At 37.8% G+C, this 21943-nt stretch overlaps 1 protein-coding gene across 3 annotated transcripts in view; it reads left to right on the forward strand.

Annotated features, from left to right (window-relative positions):
• Nucleotides 1–6737: 6737 nt before the first annotated feature.
• Nucleotides 6738–21943, forward strand: part of col27a1b (collagen, type XXVII, alpha 1b) — an 81633-nt gene continuing 66427 nt past the window's right edge. For all 3 annotated transcript variants that reach the window (XM_032578783.1, XM_032578784.1, XM_032578785.1), the window contains exons 1-4: nucleotides 6738–7200; nucleotides 9060–9124; nucleotides 12958–14114; nucleotides 17702–17755. In XM_032578783.1, coding sequence (XP_032434674.1) covers nucleotides 7148–7200; nucleotides 9060–9124; nucleotides 12958–14114; nucleotides 17702–17755 — 1329 coding nt within the window. In that variant the 5' untranslated portion in view covers nucleotides 6738–7147. The remainder of the gene's footprint in view (nucleotides 7201–9059; nucleotides 9125–12957; nucleotides 14115–17701; nucleotides 17756–21943) is intronic.

Raw genomic sequence — 21943 nt, forward strand, 5'->3', positions numbered from 1 at the left:
GGTTTACAGGAGTTCATTTTCAAACTGATACTTTGCTTGAAACAAGCTGCAAAACAAAACAAAAAGTCTTGGAAATTGAGTTTCTTGACTCTGACTGAAGGCAAAAATAAAACAAATAAAGTGAACAATGGTTCACTGTTCAGACCTTGTTTAGGTTTTCTGGACAGGGTGATGTAATTTATTCTCACTCAACTAAAAGGTCAGTGTCTGTTTGCTGAACCGGTTCTTTTTTTATGTCCTTACAAACTCAGTTTCTGGATGAATAATGGTGCACTTCAAAATCTTTAGTTAGTTTGCAGAAATCCTTTTGGCGTTGCTGTAAGATCATTCTTGGCAATAGTTTAATCTGCAGATAAAGGTAACTTTAAAATGGGGTAAACAGACATTGGATTCCACAACCATGTTTATGACAACATCTTATGTTATACAGTAAGAAATAATATTTGATAGTTTTTTTACATAGTGGCTGCAACTCTAAATTTCACCTGGGTTTCCCTCTAGTCATTTTGAACTAAGTTGCTTGACTACTCTGTCTGGAAACCATTGCTTTTCGATCTGGACAAGTTCCTACTTTAACACTTTTTCAAACAGGAAAGTATTCTTGACAGCAGCTTTTAAATTACACTCCTTCTCAATTGAAGACTAAAGTCCTTCATAACACAAACCCTGTTCCGTGATAATTTAGTTCAGAAGGGTGGGCAAGTCAGTGTATGTTTGTGAATGATAAACACAGCATCCAGCTTTTCATGTGGTGTACTTTCATTTACAGAAAACAAAGAATAGGGGGGTAGCTGCAAGGTCGTCAAACCCTTTGTGTCATAAAAGTTGGCTCTGCATTTGTTTTATCCACTCAATCCAAAGAGTTTTTAATTCAGCATCTTTTTTTTCCAACTACCCTTGAGACACGTTACAAGCCCCAAACTCCTGCCAGGCTTGGTTGCATGCTAATTAGGCAGACTCAGTTCAGATTAAGACAATAATGAACAAAGTAAAGCAGAGAACATCTGAGCTGTTGTGGTAAACAGGGAGAGGAGAGCAGGAAGTTCATGCCGTCTTATATTTGAAGCCTGCATGCAGCTGCAGGTGAAACAGCATGACGGAGGATGAATGTGGGACTCTCCTTTTCCACTCAAAATTAGGATCATGTGTTCAGGCTTTAGTAAAATTTGTTTTCGTTAAAGTTGGGGCAATATGCTACTACACAAAAACATCAGAGAGGAGGTTATATAACTTTTCCAATTCCTTAACTTCTAAGATTAAACTTTTCTCTGTTGTGTAAACTGGCACGTTCTCTGCATTGTAGAACAAAACATTCTGATGTTGGTGAAGTGAAAGTTTCGCTGTCTACTCCTCAAACAAAGGATCCCGCTGCCGTTTGACATTTGGCAGAGAGAGCTGGTTTTTCAAGATGGATTATTCATCAGCAGTTTGATCCTCTGCTCAAATGTCACCACAACAATAAGTCCAACTTTGTGGCAGCACTCGTCTTCCTGCAGCTCTGCAGGCTATGTGGCCTTCAGACAGATTAAGACGTTTTTGTCCACACACATTGTTTTCCATTCTGTTGATGAAGTAAAGTCCTTGTACAGTGACATACAGTTTTCTGAATAAAATTTAGAGATCACAACACAAAAGATGTCTAAATTAACAGGGTTATGTAGGATACAGAAAAAATAAATGACCATAGATATATCAAAAATATTTAACTCGGCCCACAAATAAAGTGGACTGATTTACGTAAATATGCTTAGTGGCTCCTAGAAGAATGTGCCTTACATTCAAGACGCAAAATAAGTACACAAACCATAAATACACTTTTAAATGATCAGGGGCTTGCCATAGCCTGCAACTCATTATCTCCTGTGGACATATCACATTAAATCTGAATTCAGGTCCTACTAATTGAAAACAAGCCCATGGGTCTTCAAACTCCAGTAATTATTAGTCGTTCTTGCATTAATTGGTGTGAAATGTTTTAGATGAGATGTCCATAGTACTGTGACAGTGAAATACAAATACCCACATGTTGCAGCCCTAATAGAAGATAATAAAAGAGTTATAAACATGGTGAAAAAATATGTGCTGCAGCTGGGTCCCCTAAACGAATTGACAGGGACACGAATTTATCACTTCATAAGAGTTCAGAACCCCTATTTAATCTCTGATTGATTCAATAAAACTTTAAGAACCATTGTTTTTGTGTACTTTGCGGTAAGAGAGAGCAGCAACCGTTGCTAAAAAGCTGTTTGTCCTAAGTCCACAAGTAATTGCAGTTTGTTTCCTCTTTTAACTCAGGTTTATTGATTTTTTTTCATCACTTGGGGTTGCACAATCGGCTGTAAAAATACAACTTACATCACTGTATAAAGATGAAAATTGCTCTCGTGTTAGCCAAAATTTGCCTTTTTACACATTTACCCAAACGCAGAGTAGCTTTATAATTTATTGGAGTTGGACTTTGCTCCCTTGCTGTCTACAAAAATGTTCCACTCTGGTAATGACCAGCCCTTATATTCATAGATCTGCAGCATATTTGAGTAAGGTTGTCTTACTCAAATATGCTGCCAATAGTGGTGACAGTGTTGGTGGTAGCAGTGAAATTGCATCAAATTTGCTATGCTGTGTGGCAAAAAGCCCAAACAGGACAACAAACAAACTGTTTATTTGAAGGAAGACAATAAAGTGTTAGCTCAAAAACTAATTACTCTCTTGTTTTTGAGCTGCTCCTAGTCATTACTTTTATTATCACTCAATCTTCCAAGTATTTCAACCTGGGGGTTAGTGTGGATCAGACTTTTGCTGCTGATGTACTTTTCTAACACCTTCACCCTCATACCTGCCTTTAGGGAAACTCCTGCGGTCATCTACATGTCCCTTCCAGCTCCTCAGTTCTTCTCTTACCTGCTTCACCTCTATATCCCTTCTAAAATCTTTGACCTCTTGACGCTGCTGGCAGATGCCTTTTCCTTTGTCCAATTTTTTCTCAGGGGAGAAACAAATTTCAAAGTCCAGTCTTTAACCCTAATAAACCCTCGCCCTTATTTTCAGTACTACTGATGTTAAGGGGCAACACAACTCAATTCCAAGCTCATCTTTTCATTTGTGTTACTTCCTCCAGTTTTATTTGCACTGTGGGAACCATTTTGTTGATTTATGAAAGGATAGGGTTTTAATTTTTCTTTTAAACAAAAGCAAAAATGTTCACTCATATAGGCCACTCAAAAGTAAACCCCCCAAAAAATGTATTCATTTTAAAATATAAATATTATATTAGCTTTATAATTTGATAACAGATAATATTTTCTGCTTAAGGCTTGACTTCTTGTGGCAAATTTCCTGTTCTAATGTATGGAATGAGTAAATGGAGCACCAGGGCATGATCTTATTAGATCCAGCTGTGCCTCCTCAGAGGTTGCCTGCACTCAAATTCCCAGGATACAAGAGTACAACAACAAAGGTCTGTGTTTATCTAACCAGAGTTTCCATCACTGGAAAATGGCAAGGAAGGATGTGTGTGAAATGCATTTTTTGGTACTTCTTGTAAAAATAGAACTAAGGCACTTCAAGTGCTTTCAATCTTACCAAGTACTTTGCTTTATCTAATTAACATAAATCTATATGTAATAACATGTCAGTCATTCAGTGAATGAAATAGAATTATATGGATATTTTACACAGATGATTTTGACACTGGATTGCAGAAAAACTGTGTCTGAACAGCTGGCAGGGAAGAAAAATAATAATTATTTATTTATAAAATACTTGTTTAAAATCTAACCCTCCATTGGTCAACACTGCATTAGCTCTAAAAATCTTTTCTATTCTGGACCACCAGCATGGTTCTGTACATAAACAAAAACAATACCTGTCTCTAGAAAATCATTACATGAAAAAGTTTAGCTAAGTAACTTTTAAGCAGTAGTCTGTATCTTTATACATTTTGTTCAAACTGATACAACTCTTGAGTTAATTGTTTGAAATTACTCTCACTAAATGATATTATTGAGAAATGCCTCAGTAAAATGTAAAACAACCCTTTATATTTTCAGCAGAAATAAAAGGTCTTGGAGTTGAGCTCTTGGGAATTCTGAAAGAGTGACAACTGCACTGATGGTTTTGGTTGTTGACAGTAAAGCTTAAGCTGCAGGAACCCTTTAAAGGTTCCTAGTCCGTGTCTTTCTGGATTTCCATCACAGCAACCTTGAAGTAAACAGAACACCAGGTCAACAGGTCAAAAAGTCTCAACTGGGATGATGAGTGAAGATTGTAGGACAGCAAAGTGGTCAAAGCATTTTATATCTACATTCCTTCCACTGTTTTATCATAATAGTGTATCATAACCATTAAAATGCTTTAAAAATATACTGTAACTTTATAAGTCTGTGTTGAAATCATATCTTCATATGAAGGCATGTGAATACTTTCAGAAGCTTCAGATTTGTTGTGTAATTATAATTTTCTTGGTCTTGTTTGGACCCAGGAGTGACTATAATGTCTGTAATTATCAAGCTGCGAAAACATAACTTTAAATGAAGGTGTTTTATTATACATTAGATCCTTCATTGCTTGACCTCTCCTCCACTTTAGTAGAATATTATAGAGTTATTTTGGTTCCCCATGGTTACATATTTGTCTTTTGTTTTCAATATGAATAAACTTTACTAAAAAATTAAAAGGGATGAATAGTAAATTTCATTTTTATGCTAACACTATAAGAAATAAGACGATAAGAAAATTACCTTGTATGATTTGAATGGAAAGGACAGAACGGAAACCATCATGTGCTTTATTTTAAAACTGCAAATAAAGTGCTACAGCTCAATAAAAACCCTTTTATGCCCTCCAACATCTGCTATCACCTGTCCTTGGGTTTAGTGTAACAGAACTTATTCAGCTTTCAAATCCGAGTCTAAAAAGAATTGTCTCTAGCTGCTAGTATTTCTTAGATCTTTCTTTGATTACTTCTATTTGGAACGTACAAATCCAGGTTAAACAGTAGAGCTCAATGAGTTGCTATTATGGGGACAAATCGCTTGATGGAACATGTTTGTGTCTTAATTCCATTAGAGGTCCTGAAACTGATACTGAAACTTGAAACAATAAATAGGACAAATTAGTGGTGCTTCACAGCAGTTACTTTTAAGGATAAACACAGTAAAACATTTCAAATTCATAAAACCAATTCATGGTTTATTTGCCTAAACTATGCAACTGTAATTAACATGCAAAGTTTTTTTTAAATAAAAAGTTAAAATGTGAAACTTGACCAAATAGGCAAATATGTGATTTAAAAACAGACTACTTGTTCTTGTTGCCCAACTTTTTGAAAAATCAAGAGTGTCTCCCCTGAGAAATTGTGCCAGTCTCAGGTCCCAATCTGATACACCAACCTCGTGAAACCTTACTCTCCAGATTGGAGATCTTCATCTCGGCTCCTCCGCTCGCTCTGAGGACATTGCCTTTCCTGTCTGTGAACTTAAATTTGTGGTAACAAAAGCTGACATCTGATGTTGCTCAGACAGGTAGATGGGAAGTGATCTTTCAAGGTGGTGAGCTCCCTTACTTCCTGACCACGAGACGATGAACTGGGCTCTGTGTGAGGAGGAGGGATCCAGTTGCAGGCAGCTGAATCAGGGCTCTGTTGGTTCTCTCCTGGACACTGTCACAGCGTGTTTGTTGAAGGTGGGTCAATGAGGACTTTCTTTGGCAGAGGAATTTCACTTAGACACACACCAGAACCTGTGCACCGTAAATCCCTCTATGTACAATGAGAATGGATGTGAATACAGGTGTCAGGTGGAGGGAGGTTGTCAAAAGTAGGCATTTTGCTAAAAGTTTAATGCAGTTAAGTACTTGTTAAATTCTATTGTCAGGTTAGTGTCATGTTTGCTTTTGCTTAATTAGACCTAACACAGACAGAGCAGGTGTGAAGTGCAAACAGGCTAATTGTTTGGAGGTCAAATAACTTTCCAAGTATCTCGCCGCAACATCATTTATTTTGGTGAGTTGTCACCAATTGTGACGTGTTTAAAGCCAAAGAGCAAGTGGGTTTAAATACAGAGCCATGGAAATGGTATTTATCCCCTTACAGAGATACACTTTTTTGCTACACTTACATTTTTTAATATCAGCCAAAGATAATCTCAGTAAAAACAAAATGCAGATAAATGACAGGATGTTCTAAAAGTATAGATAAAAATCACATATTTTGTCCAAAATTGATACTCCTTGCTTCATTGTTAAATTTTTTTTGAGAATTCATGTCTTCTTTTCTGTCAGAAACAAGCATCTTGGTTCAATGGGGAATTATCTATCCATTAACCTAGCAGTGCTGCAAGGGGGCTGGTAATTGAGGATTTCACCTCTAAATCACTCAAATGCTGTAACTACTACTAACTCTAAAAAAAAAAAAGGTGAAAAAAATAGTTACTTTTAATTTCAGTGGTGGGTGGGCACTGTGGGGGCTTTTGCATGGGTCTCTGGAATGCTTGCTGCGGCCCTGTGCACGTTTTAGACGTAACATTCACGTAGTAAGGAAGAGCATTTTATCACAGCTGAGCACGTGCAGCCTGAGAGGGTCCAGCCTGCTGCGAAGACACACCTTCAGCTGCAGCTCCAAAACGTGTTTCCCTGGATGTCAGCTGAGGGCGACAGAGGGAGGCGCCCCCTCCCCCATCTCCCCCACCTCCTCCCGGTTCTCAAGATTTCCCTGAGTCCACAATAAACTTTCATTTTGGAAAGTCGTCACACACATACACACTCATCCTTGCGCGTCATCCTGTATCGCCAGGAAAGCTGCACAGCATTTTTTATTCTTGCTGTTGTTGATATATTACAAAACGCATGGAGAAGAGACGGAAAACTAAATAGAAGAGCGCACAGGTGGAGCGTCTTTTTTTATTTTTTTTTATCCAGTAGTCATCTTCTTGGAGACTGCAGAGAAAATAAGGACACGACAATGACATAAAGCGGCATTATCAGTGTTTGATTCTTGCTTTGTTTATTTTTAATTCGTACTTTATTTTATTTTTAATTTTTGCGCTTTTACTCTGCGCACAGCTCCCCAAGGAACACCTGGGATGGAAAAACTTTGCCTCCTCTGTACTCTGGATAATAAAATCTCCCGGGAAATAATGAAGTAACCGCTATGGAGCCGGACAATGCCCCGAACTCCAAACTCAAAGCCACTGGAGTCGGGGGGTGAGTCGATAGACTAAATCAGCGCTTTCCTTTAATACATTTCATGGTTGAAAAGGTTCAAGATGAAATCCTAAATGTCTTCTTAAACATGCCCGAGTCTGAACTAACGAGCGTTTAGAGGGGGGATGATGTTTGTAATGTGCGTGTAACGTTGTAAAAGCTCGCTAAAGTACTGGCTGAGTCCAGGAGAAGTTTAGATTTGTATGCAGATATGAAGTGGAGCGGGCGGAATACTTTAATAAGTTGCAGATAAACGTGTGGAAACAATTCCGCCTGTTCTCTCTGCACAGTTCAGTGAAAGTCTGAGCTGTTCGGCTGAACTGCTCCTCAACTTGTTTCAGAATGAATTGCCAAACGATCTGGGACTGATTTGTGGGAGGTGTGCGTGAGGCGGAGACAGTAATCATCTCCTCCTTCCTCTTTCCCTCTCATCCACGCTGTGCGTCTCACTCAGCTGGCCGACCGGCTGTCCCGGAGGGAGGGGGAATTATTAGGTTTTTTTTAATAAGGCCAAAATGTTGCATCATTCTAAAGTGTTTGTAAAAAAAAAAAGTTTTGGTCACACTCTGTTTCTGCTGCTAATTTATGTTTAGTTTAACAAGTAAAGTTTATTAAACGGGTTCGTTAACCGGTGAGAAGAAACATTGTTCTGACTCTGCAAGGCTACAAATGTTAAAGATTCCCTGCCACAGCTTCCACATTCAACAAACACACTACAAAACCACTAAATTAAACCTTTAATCAGTGTGTTTCAAAAAAATCCAACATGATCCAGACAATAGTTTAGATTTTCATACTGTACAGTCTAGTTGGATTAATATCAATAAGTAGTTTACTCAATAGAAAATCTCTCATAGGAAAAACAAAGCCCAAACCATGCACTGTAAAGATGTGGCTAACTGATTAAAGGGAGAATGTTTATTGGGATTTGCTGGTCTAAATTAGTTTTCACTTTATAGAAATATTCACACTTGTGAAACAATATGTTAAGTATTGTAATAGATTGTGTTTTTATGTAGACCAATGCTAAGTGGTGCCAATTTGTGAAGTAAAAACAAATAATCCATGGAATTCCCAATTGAAGAAAAACAATAAATCTGGCATGAATTTTGCATACATCTGTATGTGGTAATTTATGCATGTCTCATCGTTGAGGACTGGTGTCCTGACACTTTTAGATATGTGGGTCGTTTTGTAAGTAAAACTTTATTTTCACCCGTCTGCCTCCTTCCTGCATTTGGGTCCAGATCTTCAACATTTTAGAACAATTTTCAACACCACCTGGGACCACCTACTCAGCTTACAAGTATCAACTCTATATTGAATGCTCATTCACATAAGCATTAGAAAGCACAGCTGTTGTCACTTATGCACGCCTCTCTGTCTTGCTGCCCTGGGTAGCAGCCCATATGACAATTATGGAAAAAAAAGTCATTGGCTTTGCTTGTGTGTTTAGGGACAGTGTCCTGCTGAAAAGAGACCTTTGACCCCAGTCTCAACTCTTTTCAGCCTCTCAGTGATTTTCTCTTAGGATTGTCCAGTATTTATCTCCATTCAATTCTCCATTAATACTGATCATGTTTCCATGACAAGTTTGTCATTTTGAGAATACAGGTCGCATTATATTTTAATTTATAGTCCGATATATCAAATTGAAAAGCAATAGTAAATGTAACAGTCCTGCTGACCAGGCTTTTAAATGAAAAACATCTGAAGCACTAAAATTTAGACTTTTTGAGACTTTTCCACAAAATTTTACAGCTACAATTTTGACAAAAGATAAAAACTTACTTGGACGATTAAAAAATGAATTTTTGCTATTGGTGAAGCTTTCCAAACTTCTCTGTTCTTGTTTTTAGGAGAGCTCTGATTCTTTGGACTGTACTGGTTTCCATCTGTTCTGTGAGGTTTGCACAAGCACAAGGTAAGAAAACCGAGGAGAAAGATGCATAAGTAAGGTTTTTATTCCTATACACTGTTTACCTGGTGATATCTGAAATGTAAGAAATAAATGATTAAATATTTGGGATGCCTTCAGTGGATTGAGGTTTAGCATACAGAACAGACAAAGTTTGAACTATTTATGTGGAACAGCAATAAAACAGGATATGTGTAGAAGAGGTCAACATGATACAAATTGTTGTATATTTTAATTATATCAGGGTGATAAGCACAATTAATGGCTTGCATTATTCTTTTAGAAAGTCTCTCTTATCGAACCACATTAGCTATATTGATGTTGCTACGTGATGCACTCTGATGTCAGCAGTTTTGTCTTTGCATCCCAAATTTTTAACAAACTTCAATCTTGTTTTGAATCCTTTACAAGTATGTTGCATAACTTTTAAGTAAAAAGAAATTAAAAAATCCTACTGTACACACCAAAAGTTTGGACACACCTTCTCATTGAATTCAATGAGAAAGTGTGTCCAAACTTTTGGTCTGTACTGTATATCTGGACTTCTTAATCTGACAAGATATTTTATATTTTCTTATATTTCGTTTTAAAATAGTCTTTTTTTTAATAATATTTTTCCCCTTGTGTTTTGATGACTGATCGCTGTGTGGCTTATAGAAAAAAAATCTGCTAATAAAAGTAAAGGGCAGAAAGTTCTTGGATCGTAGGTAGTTAGTTAAAAAAAAGAGCCTTAGTTTTAAATCAGAGCCTTATTACTCCACTTTTTAGTGCTGAGATGATTAACAGGGTAAAAAATGTTTGGAACTATCCAGGGTTTTGAAAACTCAATGCAATATAGTTAAGTTAATCTGAATTGAAGGTACTTGTCTTTTTGACTGAAAACATTACATAGTAGCATGTGTGAAGGCTGAATAGACTGGAATCGTGCAGAGAAATGTCTAATATGTAAGTCTTACTTGCACACGGATTGGAAAGAAATTCTAGCGATATTCTAACCTTGAGTAGAATACTAGAGTTTCACAGTATGTAACTACTTACACAGATGTTTTAAATAAAAACATGTGAGAAGATTGAATCCCTCTTCTTTAAAATAGCATAGCAACAAAAGTTCATACTGCAGCAAAACAATGTAATTTATTGATTATTAGGTTTTTTATGTTATGTGTAGATGTCGTCAAAGCTACAAGTAAACATGCTTATTGCAACATACATAAAATAAGCATATGCTGAAATTATTTGAAATTATTATATTTCCAACGGTTTGTCTTGTGTGTGGGGGAGGAAGGGGGGGAGTAAAGGAACACTGTATCAACCATCTGACTCAGCAGTGCACAGCAACAGATAGGGGAGGGGCTGAACGTTGCTACTTTATAATTCATATAGTCAGATAAATTGCTAGTCACTCTGGAATTTCCTCTACCATCTCATTAAAAGAATTCAAAACTTAACACTTCATTAACAAATTTAAAAAGAAAATAACATTTAAACATGGAGAACAGTTGCTTTATTACTTGATAGTTTTCTTTTCATTCATCCATATTCTTTCACTTAATCAAGATTGGGTTACCACAGTAACAGGTCTAGGCTTGTAACCCTGGTGTTCGAAGACCATAAGAAATATATAGTCCCTCTGATCATTTCTACACATGCAAACTCCTGTCACTGAGACCCCAGAGCAGGATTCAAACTTCTTGCTGCAAAGCAACAATGTTTCCAGCTGTTCCACTGTGCAGCCCTCTAAAGGAACAATTTATTTTATTTTCCTCTCGTACATGCAGGGAGAAACTGCACTGAGTACAGGGGAATAGATTTACTCTGTGGCTCTTCTTCTGTATAAGTTTTGCTTTCTGATTAAGTTACTTTCTTGCCAAACTTGTCTTTGCATCAAATTTTTATTCGCTTAATATTTTGTTATTTTTGTTCTGCTCATCAGGAGGTCACCAAGAGCCGCAGGCAGCCCTCCTACCCACTCAGATTAAAACATGATGTGCAGAAAACCCTGAGAAAACACAACACACAATCAAAGAGCAATTTTGCTTTTTCATGCCTTATTAACAATTCAAATCGGTGCTGTATTAGAAATTGACTGTACATGGTCTTTTTATGGGATGTCAGGGATTTTTTTCTACGTTTTCTTTTCTCTATGCCTGAGTTTTCAAGTCTGGCTGATCTCCCACTGCCTCTGCAAACTGAGCAGGGTTTCCCTTCTCCTAACAGGATGTGTGTCTATTCTTATTTTTCTAATGCTGAGCTGGAATTTATTATTCAGCAGTTTAATTCAATCTAGCTACCATCTGTCTGTTAGTTATTCAGAAAACAAATGTATGACATAGGTTTTTATGTTAACATCCAGTGTATGCGTAGGACCCAAAAACACAATAAGTTGTTTTAGGGCATGCAGTGGTCAAAAAAATCTTCCCTCCCATTTTCTCTTGTATGTTTAAACCTTTTATAATACAAATGACTGCAAGTGTGACCTAAGAAAAAGAGATGAGTCGGTAATGGAAAATGTCCTAATGAGTTTTAAAGCCACAAAGATCAGTTTTAAACTCACATTGTTTGTTTTTAGACAGTGGGCTAAAATCTGTTTTCTGTTTTTATAATTCATGAGGACTGAAAAGCAATTTGAGAAACCACAAATAGTTCTGGCCTGATGCTTCCTATCATCAAAGTTAGTTTTGATATTTGAATTATTTATTTGAATCATTTTTCTCTAGGGTGGAATAATAACAACACAAACAACTTTATCCGTCCAAAAAGGTAGAGATGGCTACAAAAATGCACAGATGTTAACCCTGAAAGCACATTGTCTTTTAGCAGAGATGTATATTTGAGACTGCATATGGAATAGAGGAAATTCACAGTAAATTCAAAGTTGTGCACCCAGTTCTGTAAAAATATATCACTGAAGCCGTTTGTTGTATTTAATGTTCAAATTCGGAAACGTGTTAAAAGAATTTCTGCCCATAGTGACTGCGTGGTGTAGTTGAACTTCTTATTGGAACTCTATATTCTTTCATACTACAGTTTTCTTGTCCATGCTACAGGATGTAGTTGCTTTAAGAACAGACATACTATCTGGAATGCAGCAAAAACAAGGTCTGCCTCCTTTTAAACTGAAATGTGGGTTTAATTAAGCTCTTCCTCAAAGGTGTGAATCCAATTTGGAGCAATGCACCATGCAAACAGCACAGCAAGATGTGAACATTACTCACATTTTCCTCCCATGAGATGCAAGTAGCAATTAAAACCTGCGGCAAGCACTGCAGTATGTTTCTGAGCACAAGCTCCCGTCAGAGGAATCATCTTTAATCAGCAGACATTACCAGATATCATTTCTAGCTGTGCACCTTACATTCCCACAACCACCCCCTCCGGGGAACTGTTCAGCTTCTGTTTGCTGAGATTGTCCTAATTAAGTCTTGATGTAAGGATTACATAATATCCAGCAACCCCCTAAAGCAAATGACGTATGATCCTATATGTGGACACTTTAATGCAGTCTTTTTGCTTCGGGTTTTCAATTAGTCTGGCTTTAAAACGGTAAATTCCCAGTATTGCTTCACGACATATTAAATATCACTTCAGTTCCTGCTTTTTTAATTTTGTTCAGTTTATGCTTTGATGCAGATCACTGGAGTGGAAGACTGATTGAAGAGTTTCACTCACTTTTTTTCTTTGAACGTCTCCCACATTGCAATGCAGTATATGGAGTCATTTTGTACGTATCTAGGTTGTACCTCCATCAAAGAGATGAAACTGGGAATTAAAAAATAACAGCAGTACATTTTTCAAATCCCACCCAAAACACAATGACGTCTCTCCTGTTTTTATTACAGATGTGGATATCTTGCAGCAGCTGGAGCTGTTTGGGCGAAGGCCGGGTGTGCCACCACCAACAGGGACTCGCTCCATTCCTGTTGGTGTCATCCCCGTTAAGTCCGGCTTCATCCTCACTCCGAGGGCCCACCTCCAGGTGCCCCTCCGCACCATCATCCCTGCTAGCTATAACACCAACAGCCTCTCCCTGATCATCAGCCTCTCTGCTCATCGCTTCAACAGCGCCTTCCTTTTCTCTGTTCTGTCTAAGAGAAAGAAAGTTCAACTCGGAGTGCAGTTCACACCGGGGAATGTTTTTGTACACGTGGGGCACAAGAACTCTGTGAGTTTTGACTATAACGTGTACGATGGACGGTGGCATAATTTTGCTGTGGCTGTACGAGACCGTCAGGTATTTTTGCACACATCCTGTGGTGAGAAGAGCTTACATGGAAATTTGTCCTCAAAAAAAGACCAGAGCCTGGATCCAGAGGGCTCCTTCCTGCTGGGCAAAATGAGCCACAACTCAGTGCCATTTGAAGGTGCAATCTGTCAATTTGACATTTATCCCTCGGCTGAGGCAGCTCATAACTATTGTGATCACATTAAGAAACACTGCAGAGAAGCTGACACATATCGGCCCGTTTTTCCACCCATGCTACCTCTATTTTCAGACCCGGATATTACTTCAACTCATACAACTTCATCATCACTGACAGAGAGATCTTTAGCTACAGAGTATGCTGTTGTGTCCATTTCTCCACCAGCTAATGTTGGATTGGAAAACATTCCCAAATTTTCATCTCCGACTGTTACTGCATCTCTTCGGATCATAAATCCACTAGATCAGAAACACTTTGTCAAAAACGCAAATCAGAGGGATAGTGAGTCTTCAGGAGCTTCTGGGAAAAGTTTACTTCTGCCTGTCTCCGTCAGACCATCAACAAATCTCAGGACCACGGCCTTTTCCACACAGGCGTACGTTCCCCTTGAAAAGGAACTGACCACAGTAGCTCCAAGGAAACCTGAGCCAGAAGTGACCAACAATTTCAAACCAACCGCACTCCCTGCGGTGACTCCAGTTGCAACAGATGGCTTTCAGACATTTGACCTGGAGCCGACCCAGTTCTCACTGCTAGCCGGACCACCTGGGCTAAAAGGAGAACCAGGACCACAGGTGAGTGGTCAAACAAATGTGTATCAGAAATCTCTGAATTGATGTGCGGGCGTCTGGTGGGATGTAGTCCTGCTGGAAGAAATGAAACAAGGTGTTAGAACTGTAGTAAATCCAGAATTTTGTTTTGAACTTTTCAGGATCACAGTCATGGATAAAAAGAGCAGTTTATTGTTTCAGTGTTGTTGTGTTGTTTTCTTTTTGTTCATTCAATGCCTGTATCTGAAACAGGTACAGGCTTGGATTATAAAATCACTAAACTTTGTGGTCAAGTGATCTTGACAGTGTGGCTAATGCTAATGGTAGAGAGTTTTCCACTTGCCTCAATCCTTGTTTATTTTCCAAGCTGCCAGTCATGCATGTGTGAGGTCGTAGATGCTCTCAGTTCACACCACTTTGGTGCTCATTTTGGGTGATCATTCCTTTCAACAGCTGTGCAATGATAGCACTTTGAAGCTTACTTAGTGGGGTGTGCAGTGAGGTGTAAGATTTCTCCGAGGTGATGTACTTCTGAAATGGGTTAAAACAATTTAAGGGATAAAACACTACTACACATTCAACTATTAAAACTTTATGTTGTGTTGTGTTGAGGGCATAAAGTTTCCTCCTCTGGCACTTCTGAAAAACATGTAAAAAGCCTTAAAATAAACTCATCATGCCATAAAAGCATAATCTCACCCTGTGAATTTTAGAATAAAAGTAAAAATTTTCATGTTTGAAATATTGCACCTATAATGTGGCAATTATAGGTGCCACAGTTAACATCTTTGAAAATTTAAAATAAACAGCTAAATGTATTTGCTTAAATTAACCAAAGTTTCTTGAAACTTTTAATTACTAATTAACAACTACATGTTTTGTTGGGGAATGCAATGAATTTCTTTTAGCAACACTTCAAGTTTGAGAAGACAACTGAACATGTCATTTCAGTGAAGAACATGTGTTGCCCGCCATGTATAAGAAAGCTCCTCATCTAAGCATGTCCATCATTGACTGAGCAGTGATTTAAAAGTTTTTTTAATCGACTATGGACACACAGGAGAATGGTAAAAGAGGTAAAAGATATTTTATAAATCTCTCTGAGAGACAGATATAGCTAAATGTTTCTTCTCTGGGTCAGAATCTAAAAGATTGTTGCCAGGTGAAATCCCAAATCAGATTTTACTGAGCATGTTGACTATGGTGTCCTCACCGTCACTTTTCCCCCTTCTGGAGAGCATTCAAGGCAGACTTGTGGTCAATATTAAAGCAGAGAAGCTATTAGGCTCAGATAGGACTTAGTGGTAGCAGGATTCTCTCCATTAAAGAAATCTATGCTTAAATCCAGTGGATTAATTACCAAAATACTATTGGTTTTCATTATTTTTTTATTGCAGAGGTCAAGACCAGAAAAAAACACTTAGCAAACCTAAAATAAAGCAATTTGAAAAAAAAAATTTCATGCTAATGGCACCAACAGATCAGACAAAGTTAGCAACAAGTGAATATCCGTCTTTTTCAGGTAAAGTGTCGGGGGCATTTATGAATTTATTACAGCTCCGCCCCTTGTTGTTCACTTCCATTTCAAGAAATTTATAAGAAAAAACAACAACACAAATCTGTTGCTATAACAAACAAAGTAACTGTGGGATAATTTATTGTAGACTCATCCAGTCAAGGTTTGCCTTCTCCATATAATATTTCGATTATTCTATGTTCAATGGTAAGGTGGTGTTATTGTCTGAGATACATTGAACATGCTTTGCAAAACAGACTTCATTTTGTCAAGCATACTATGACACTTTTGTATCATGAGACTTTTTGGCAGTCTGGTTAGGACTTTCCAAAAGTCCTAACCAAACGTCTTAACCAATCCTAAAAAGGAGAAAAATCACTATCCAGATGTGTCCAACATCAGTCCTCAAGGGCTGGTATCCTGCATGTTTTCATTCTTTCCCTGGGTCAACATCTGAATCAAATGAGGGTGCATTAGCAGACCTCTGCAGAACTATAAAATTTTAAAGAGGTAGTTGGACCATTGGAATTAGCTGTGTTGGAGAGGAGACACATGTGGAACTGCCAGGCCACTTGAAGACTGGAACTGATCAGTCTTCCGTGTACTACACCGACTGGCAAGATCTTGTTCAGCCACGTCTCAGTGAAGGCTGGATTATGCTGTCAGATGCAATTGAAGAGTGACTTCAGCTCCAACAGCCTGCAAAGTTGAAGTTGCAGCAGAAAATAGTGCATGCAGCGTGCATCAAAGTTTGCTGTTAATGGAGCAAGTGAAAGATCCCCTACTGATTGTATTCATCATCAAAACTGGTTCCAATAGTACATGAGAATCAGAACAGGAACAATGAGCAATGAAATAAAAGACATCATCTAATAATTCTGTCTTTCTTTCAAATCGTGTGCCTTTCTGAGTTTGTCTTGCTTGCTCATATGAGAAGTATGTACAGAAGTACGGCAAGCTGGAGGTGACAAAACCTTGGGCGATGTTCTGCTAGAAAACCTAAATCCTGCCCTTCAAATGACACCATCAACTTTGCAGTGAAGTTTGAGGTATTAATTTATCTTGCATTGTCAACAATGTGCAAAGTCATGTGCAATCTATAGTAACCCCACCGACCATTGTTGAATATCTAATTGATCTGCAGACAACAAGTTCATCCCAGTTGACCTCCAAAGATGGAGTGGAGTTCACATCAGAATTGTCAAAGTTTTTTTTTGCAAGATAAAAGGTCACCTACTCAGGCACTTACAAACTTAATATACAGTAAATGCTTGCGGATGCAAAATGTAAAGGTTTGGACAAGTTCTTAGGAAATTGGCTGAAGCCGTGACTTGGCTCTGGCCTGATTAGTGACTGAAGCTTAAACTGCTTTATCACGTGTGGATCACCTGATGGCTGCAATCAACAGGATCTAAAGTTTGCTAAAAAGCTTTTTGGCTTGTTAGACTATTTGCTGGTTAATTATAATCAAACATGGGTTTCTTTCCAAGAGATGTAAAAGTCTTCAGTGTGTTTGGAATTATTACATAAACCCAGAAGAGGCCAACAAGTTGTTCTTGGGCCTGTTCCTCTCTTTTTCGTTTAACTGCTTCAGCTGTGAGAAAGTAACTTAAAATCCCAAGATATCAAACAAAATCAGGTTCCACAGACTTGACCCCTCATTAAATGTGACCTTTCAGAGCTTTGTTAATCCATGTGTGAAATTGTTTTAAAGCTAGCTGATGCTTGTAATTAATGTGATTGGTTGTGGCTGGAACCAGCAGCGACCTCCCAGCCAGCACAATGACTCAGACTTACAGTCTATGCAGTGTTGAAATAATGTTGGTTGAATGAGGGCCTGTATCATCGTTTAATAGGAAATCCTCACAGATGGAACAACACAGTGACTGCAAATAACACTTATCTAACTTCACCAAACATGTGATAAAGTGGAAAAAAATGTATTTAACTGAGTGAATGTCACTCAAAGAGTTTGGGCCTTCTTTTTATATTTCTCTCCTGACATGACTAAAGGCTGTATCTTTAATTTTGTCTTTTGTATTCATAGCCCTGATTCATTTTGACTCTTGACTATTTTTAAATCTTTTCCTTTCAGGGTCCCCAAGGATTTCCAGGATTGCCAGGAATCCCAGGAAAAAGGGGCCCCAGGGTAAGTGAATCACATGCATAGGTGACAAGTTTTTCATGTTGAGTGTCTTACACCCCTTAAACTTTTTCACACATCAGGGTTTAAGCACATAACTCAGTGTAATTCTTTGTGATTTTATGTGATGGAGCAACACAGTTAGCACATAATTGTCAAGTGAAATGAAAAGATAAAACTTTAAGCTCAGCTTTTCTTTTTTATTATTTTACAATAAACACCTGAAAACTGTGACATAGTTTTGTATTTAGCCTTTCTGAGTCAATTATTTTCAGAACAGTCTTTTCCTGTAATAATACCTACTTGTCTTTTGCAGCTTCTAATAGGTTTTCCATCAGAATTAACATTAATTTAGCTCTATCCTTCTTCCAATCAGTCTTTTCTGTTACTGCTGAAGAAAAACATTCCCATATAGCCACTTTCTGAACATATTCATGAGGACGGGGAGTGTAGTTTTCTGACTTGTGATGTTCAGCCTTTATTGTCATCTGGTCAAAGTTGTGGTAAACTTTATATAAACGTAACTCTAATGACGTCTTTTAAACGTCTTTTTTTACCCCTTATAGTCCACACATACATAGTCTTGTACATCTGTAAATAAATATTTATATCTCGTAGAGCACTTCTGGATAGATGCAAACTACATCTCGTTGCTTGTACTTGTGACAGTGCCATGACAATAAAGTTGAATTCTATTCTATTCTATTCTATTCTAAATATGTCTTTCTTTGTTCCACTCTTCCACAAAGGTCAGATTTGTGGGGGTCACAGTTAATAGTTGTCCTGCTGTCAGATACTACAAATTTAACTCAACTCAAGGGACTTAGAGAAAGACTAAGAAGTTAGTTTTTAGGAAGGTGCTTGATTGTGGAGGGATAAATAGACAAGTTAATTTTACATCTAATGGACAACCATTAGCCTGGGCACTGCCATCCTGTGCAATTCCGCTTGATTAAAATCTGGCGTTACAGACAGTCTGGGTTTCTCCTGTTTCCTTGGATTATTTTGGTAGAATTTCAACCAAGCCAATCAGCAAACAGGAGAAATCGTGGATGGTGATATTGATTTTCTGCATTGTTTTAGAATTGTAGTCTGCCTGTGGTTTTAGCATTGGCAGCGGAGAAGGTGAACGAAACCGTTCAGTCCGTGTTGGCCATGCTTCCAAATATTGAATCAACATCAACAGCCACCTTTTTCGGCTCGGCATTTTTCTCTTTGCGGTGGAGGATGGTTGTTTACATGCAGGCAATTTCCGTAAAGCTTCATAGCGTCGAATCGGCACATTACATACGTCACGACTCACTTGAACAGAGTCCATGCCTCCAGGAAGCAATCAATAGCCAAGCGTCCTGAACCTCTTCACGAAACAAATAGCGTAGAACAAGAGGCTGCTGTCGGAAAGAAGCTAAAACTGCTGTAATATGATCTCTTTCTTGAGTGTACATGGACCCTCACAACACCTGAACTATGAATCTTTAGCTCCTCCAAAGTTATGCTGAGTCTCTGTGATTATTCCTCTTTTTGTTGGTTATCCTTCCAGTTTTCATGGATAATGTCAGGTTTGTTTGGAAGGTTTGTTTAAAACCTGACATTGCATTAAACCTCTCCACAACTTTCTCCCTTACCTTTCTGCTATATTCCCCAGTCTTCATGTTTGTTCACTCATGCTCCCTAACAATACTCTGAGGGCTTCACGGCACATTTGTGTTTATAATGTTTATAATGCGATAAAAATACACACTGATGATCTCCGTTTACACAGTTGCAATGCATTTTATTTAGACGTACTCGAGTAAAATGGGTTAAATATTGCTTCTTACTTCACAATTATGTGCTGTTTGTTGTTGGTGTGTGAGATAAAATCTCCATTAAATACAATAAAATTTGTAGTTGCAACCTGACAAAATGTGAGAAAAGTTCACTTTTTGTTTTTTGCATGGCATTATACCTTCAGACAATTACTCTCCTTTCCATTTTCCCTTCTTAGTTCTCCTTTAATATTTGCTGCATTCTCTAATTCCTGTGATGCTTTCATCAAAGCAAAGTGACACCCATTAGTTGAGTACTGACATAGAAAACTTTTTAGTACTCTGCTTTTGATCACACTGAACATGCAGAAGGCTCTTTGAAGTGTGGAGAATTACTTAGCCAGACTTTCGTTTGCTTTGGCTCTGGGTTTGTTCAGGCTGCGCTTCGCTGCTGCCAAGGTCAATTTGTAAATTTGAAGCGCAAACAACCACAATCTACAGATCTGTGGACTGTCTGTATATAAAAAGGATTGAATGTGCAACATGGAGGGTAGCGTGAATGGGGAAAAAAACTGATGTTGCTATCAGTGTGCATTTACATTTTCAGAACCAGCAAAATAATGATTGTTAGAATTATATTATAATGCAGGCAATATGTTATAATGGAGGGACACTTCTCATGCATTGGGTCTGCAACCTTTCCTTTAAATTAAAATTAAAGTTTAGTTGTATAACAGAAACAAGGCAGTTCAAAGTGCTTTAAGCAAAAAGAACTTTGTGTGTATTGATGATTTTAATGATGACACTTGACAAGATGTAATGTCTGTTACTGGTTTTCACAGCTGTTGAATATATGATATGTTTATGATGTTTTTTATGCTTTCATGATGTGAATCACTTTGAACTGCCATGTTGCTGAAATGTGCTACACAAATGAATGATTGATTGATAAAAAAACGTCAAATAGTCACCAATTGTGAAACAAGTAGTAGATATTACATTTTGTCAAATGCCATCATCAGAATCATCAATGCACATCAAATAGGCAGGTGGGTTTTTCACATTGATTTAAAGGTACTCAGTGTTTCAGTTATTTTGCAGTTTTCTGGATGTTTGTTTCAGAAGCTGGATACTTTACTACCTTTAATCCGAGTCTTACATTGAGCTGAGGCTTTCAAACAAGTTAAAAAATCCCAGTAGAAACGGTTACCAATGTGTTTTTATGTTGATGCTGCACGCTGAGGCAGCACTCGTCTGTTGAATTAAATCAAGCAAAGGTGAAGTTTCGTATTTCAATGGTAGGATGCCTGTTAGCAGACCTTCTGTTGGAGACCTTGCACTGCTGGGATTTGTCTGTGTGCTACCTACTGTAGCCGAGCCGTGGGGCCTCCGGGGTGGGTCCAGGGAACCCAATCTCTTTAAACACGGAAGAAAGAAAGCTTTGTCCCCATCTTATTTAAGGCATTTAAAACCCTGTCTGGAGCTCAGTCGTCCTGTGCAGTAAAATCTATAGAGCTCATTCATCATCAAACTTTTGAAATCCAACCAGTCATGCCGGCACAGAATGAAGGGTATTTAAGTTTCCTTTTTTTTTTTTTGACTTTGTGAAATATCCTAAATGATTTGGATGATTAGGGGGAAATCCTCAACAGCTCCACAACATAATCCACAGAAACTCACAAGTGGATTCTGGTATAAGGAGTTTCCTGATTCTATTTTTAGAGTTTATACTTATTAAATGGACATCAAGGCTCCTTCATTTTCTCTTATTTGTAACAATTTGTTAAAAAAGAATAAATAGACAAATGTTTGAAGAGAAAAATGTATTTAAAAAAAATGCCTCAAATAAATTATAGAAGGGCAAACATGTAAGCCTGTTTACCGAGTAAGATTTGATTCACACAGAAACGCAAGTTGAAGCCCAGGCTTCGTCCAGTGATGAAAAAACTCACTCTTTTCCATCATACACATCATAATTCAATAGCACCATTAGCTGTGACCTGAAGTCATCAGTTTCTAGCAAAGAATTAACTTGTTTTCCAGCAGTTTTAACTCACGTTTAATCTACTTTCAATATTTACTCTGTAATACTTTTGCATACACAGTTTATGGTCAGTTAACTGACTGAAAGCTGCCAAGGTCCAGTGGCTACAAAATAAAATTTCAAATCATCACCCTTTTGCCACCACAGTTGGGAGTTGGTGTGAGCTTTTTGTGCCGATATGCTGTGATAATTTTCACCAGACATGCTGTGTCTGTGCATTATGGGGAGATTTCTGTTAAAATTAACATTGCTGCAGACATGTTATGGTTTATTCAGCTGAATCTTTGCAAACATTTTGAATCAAAACTGGAGTAAAACAGTTTTATTTTAAGATATGTTTAAAGAACATGTTGCATGGAAGCACAAAATGATCCCTGATTAAGAATTAATGGATGCATTTAC

The sequence above is a fragment of the Xiphophorus hellerii genome, chromosome 12 (assembly GCF_003331165.1).
Source record: "Xiphophorus hellerii strain 12219 chromosome 12, Xiphophorus_hellerii-4.1, whole genome shotgun sequence".
NCBI classification, from domain to species: Eukaryota; Metazoa; Chordata; class Actinopteri; order Cyprinodontiformes; family Poeciliidae; genus Xiphophorus; species Xiphophorus hellerii.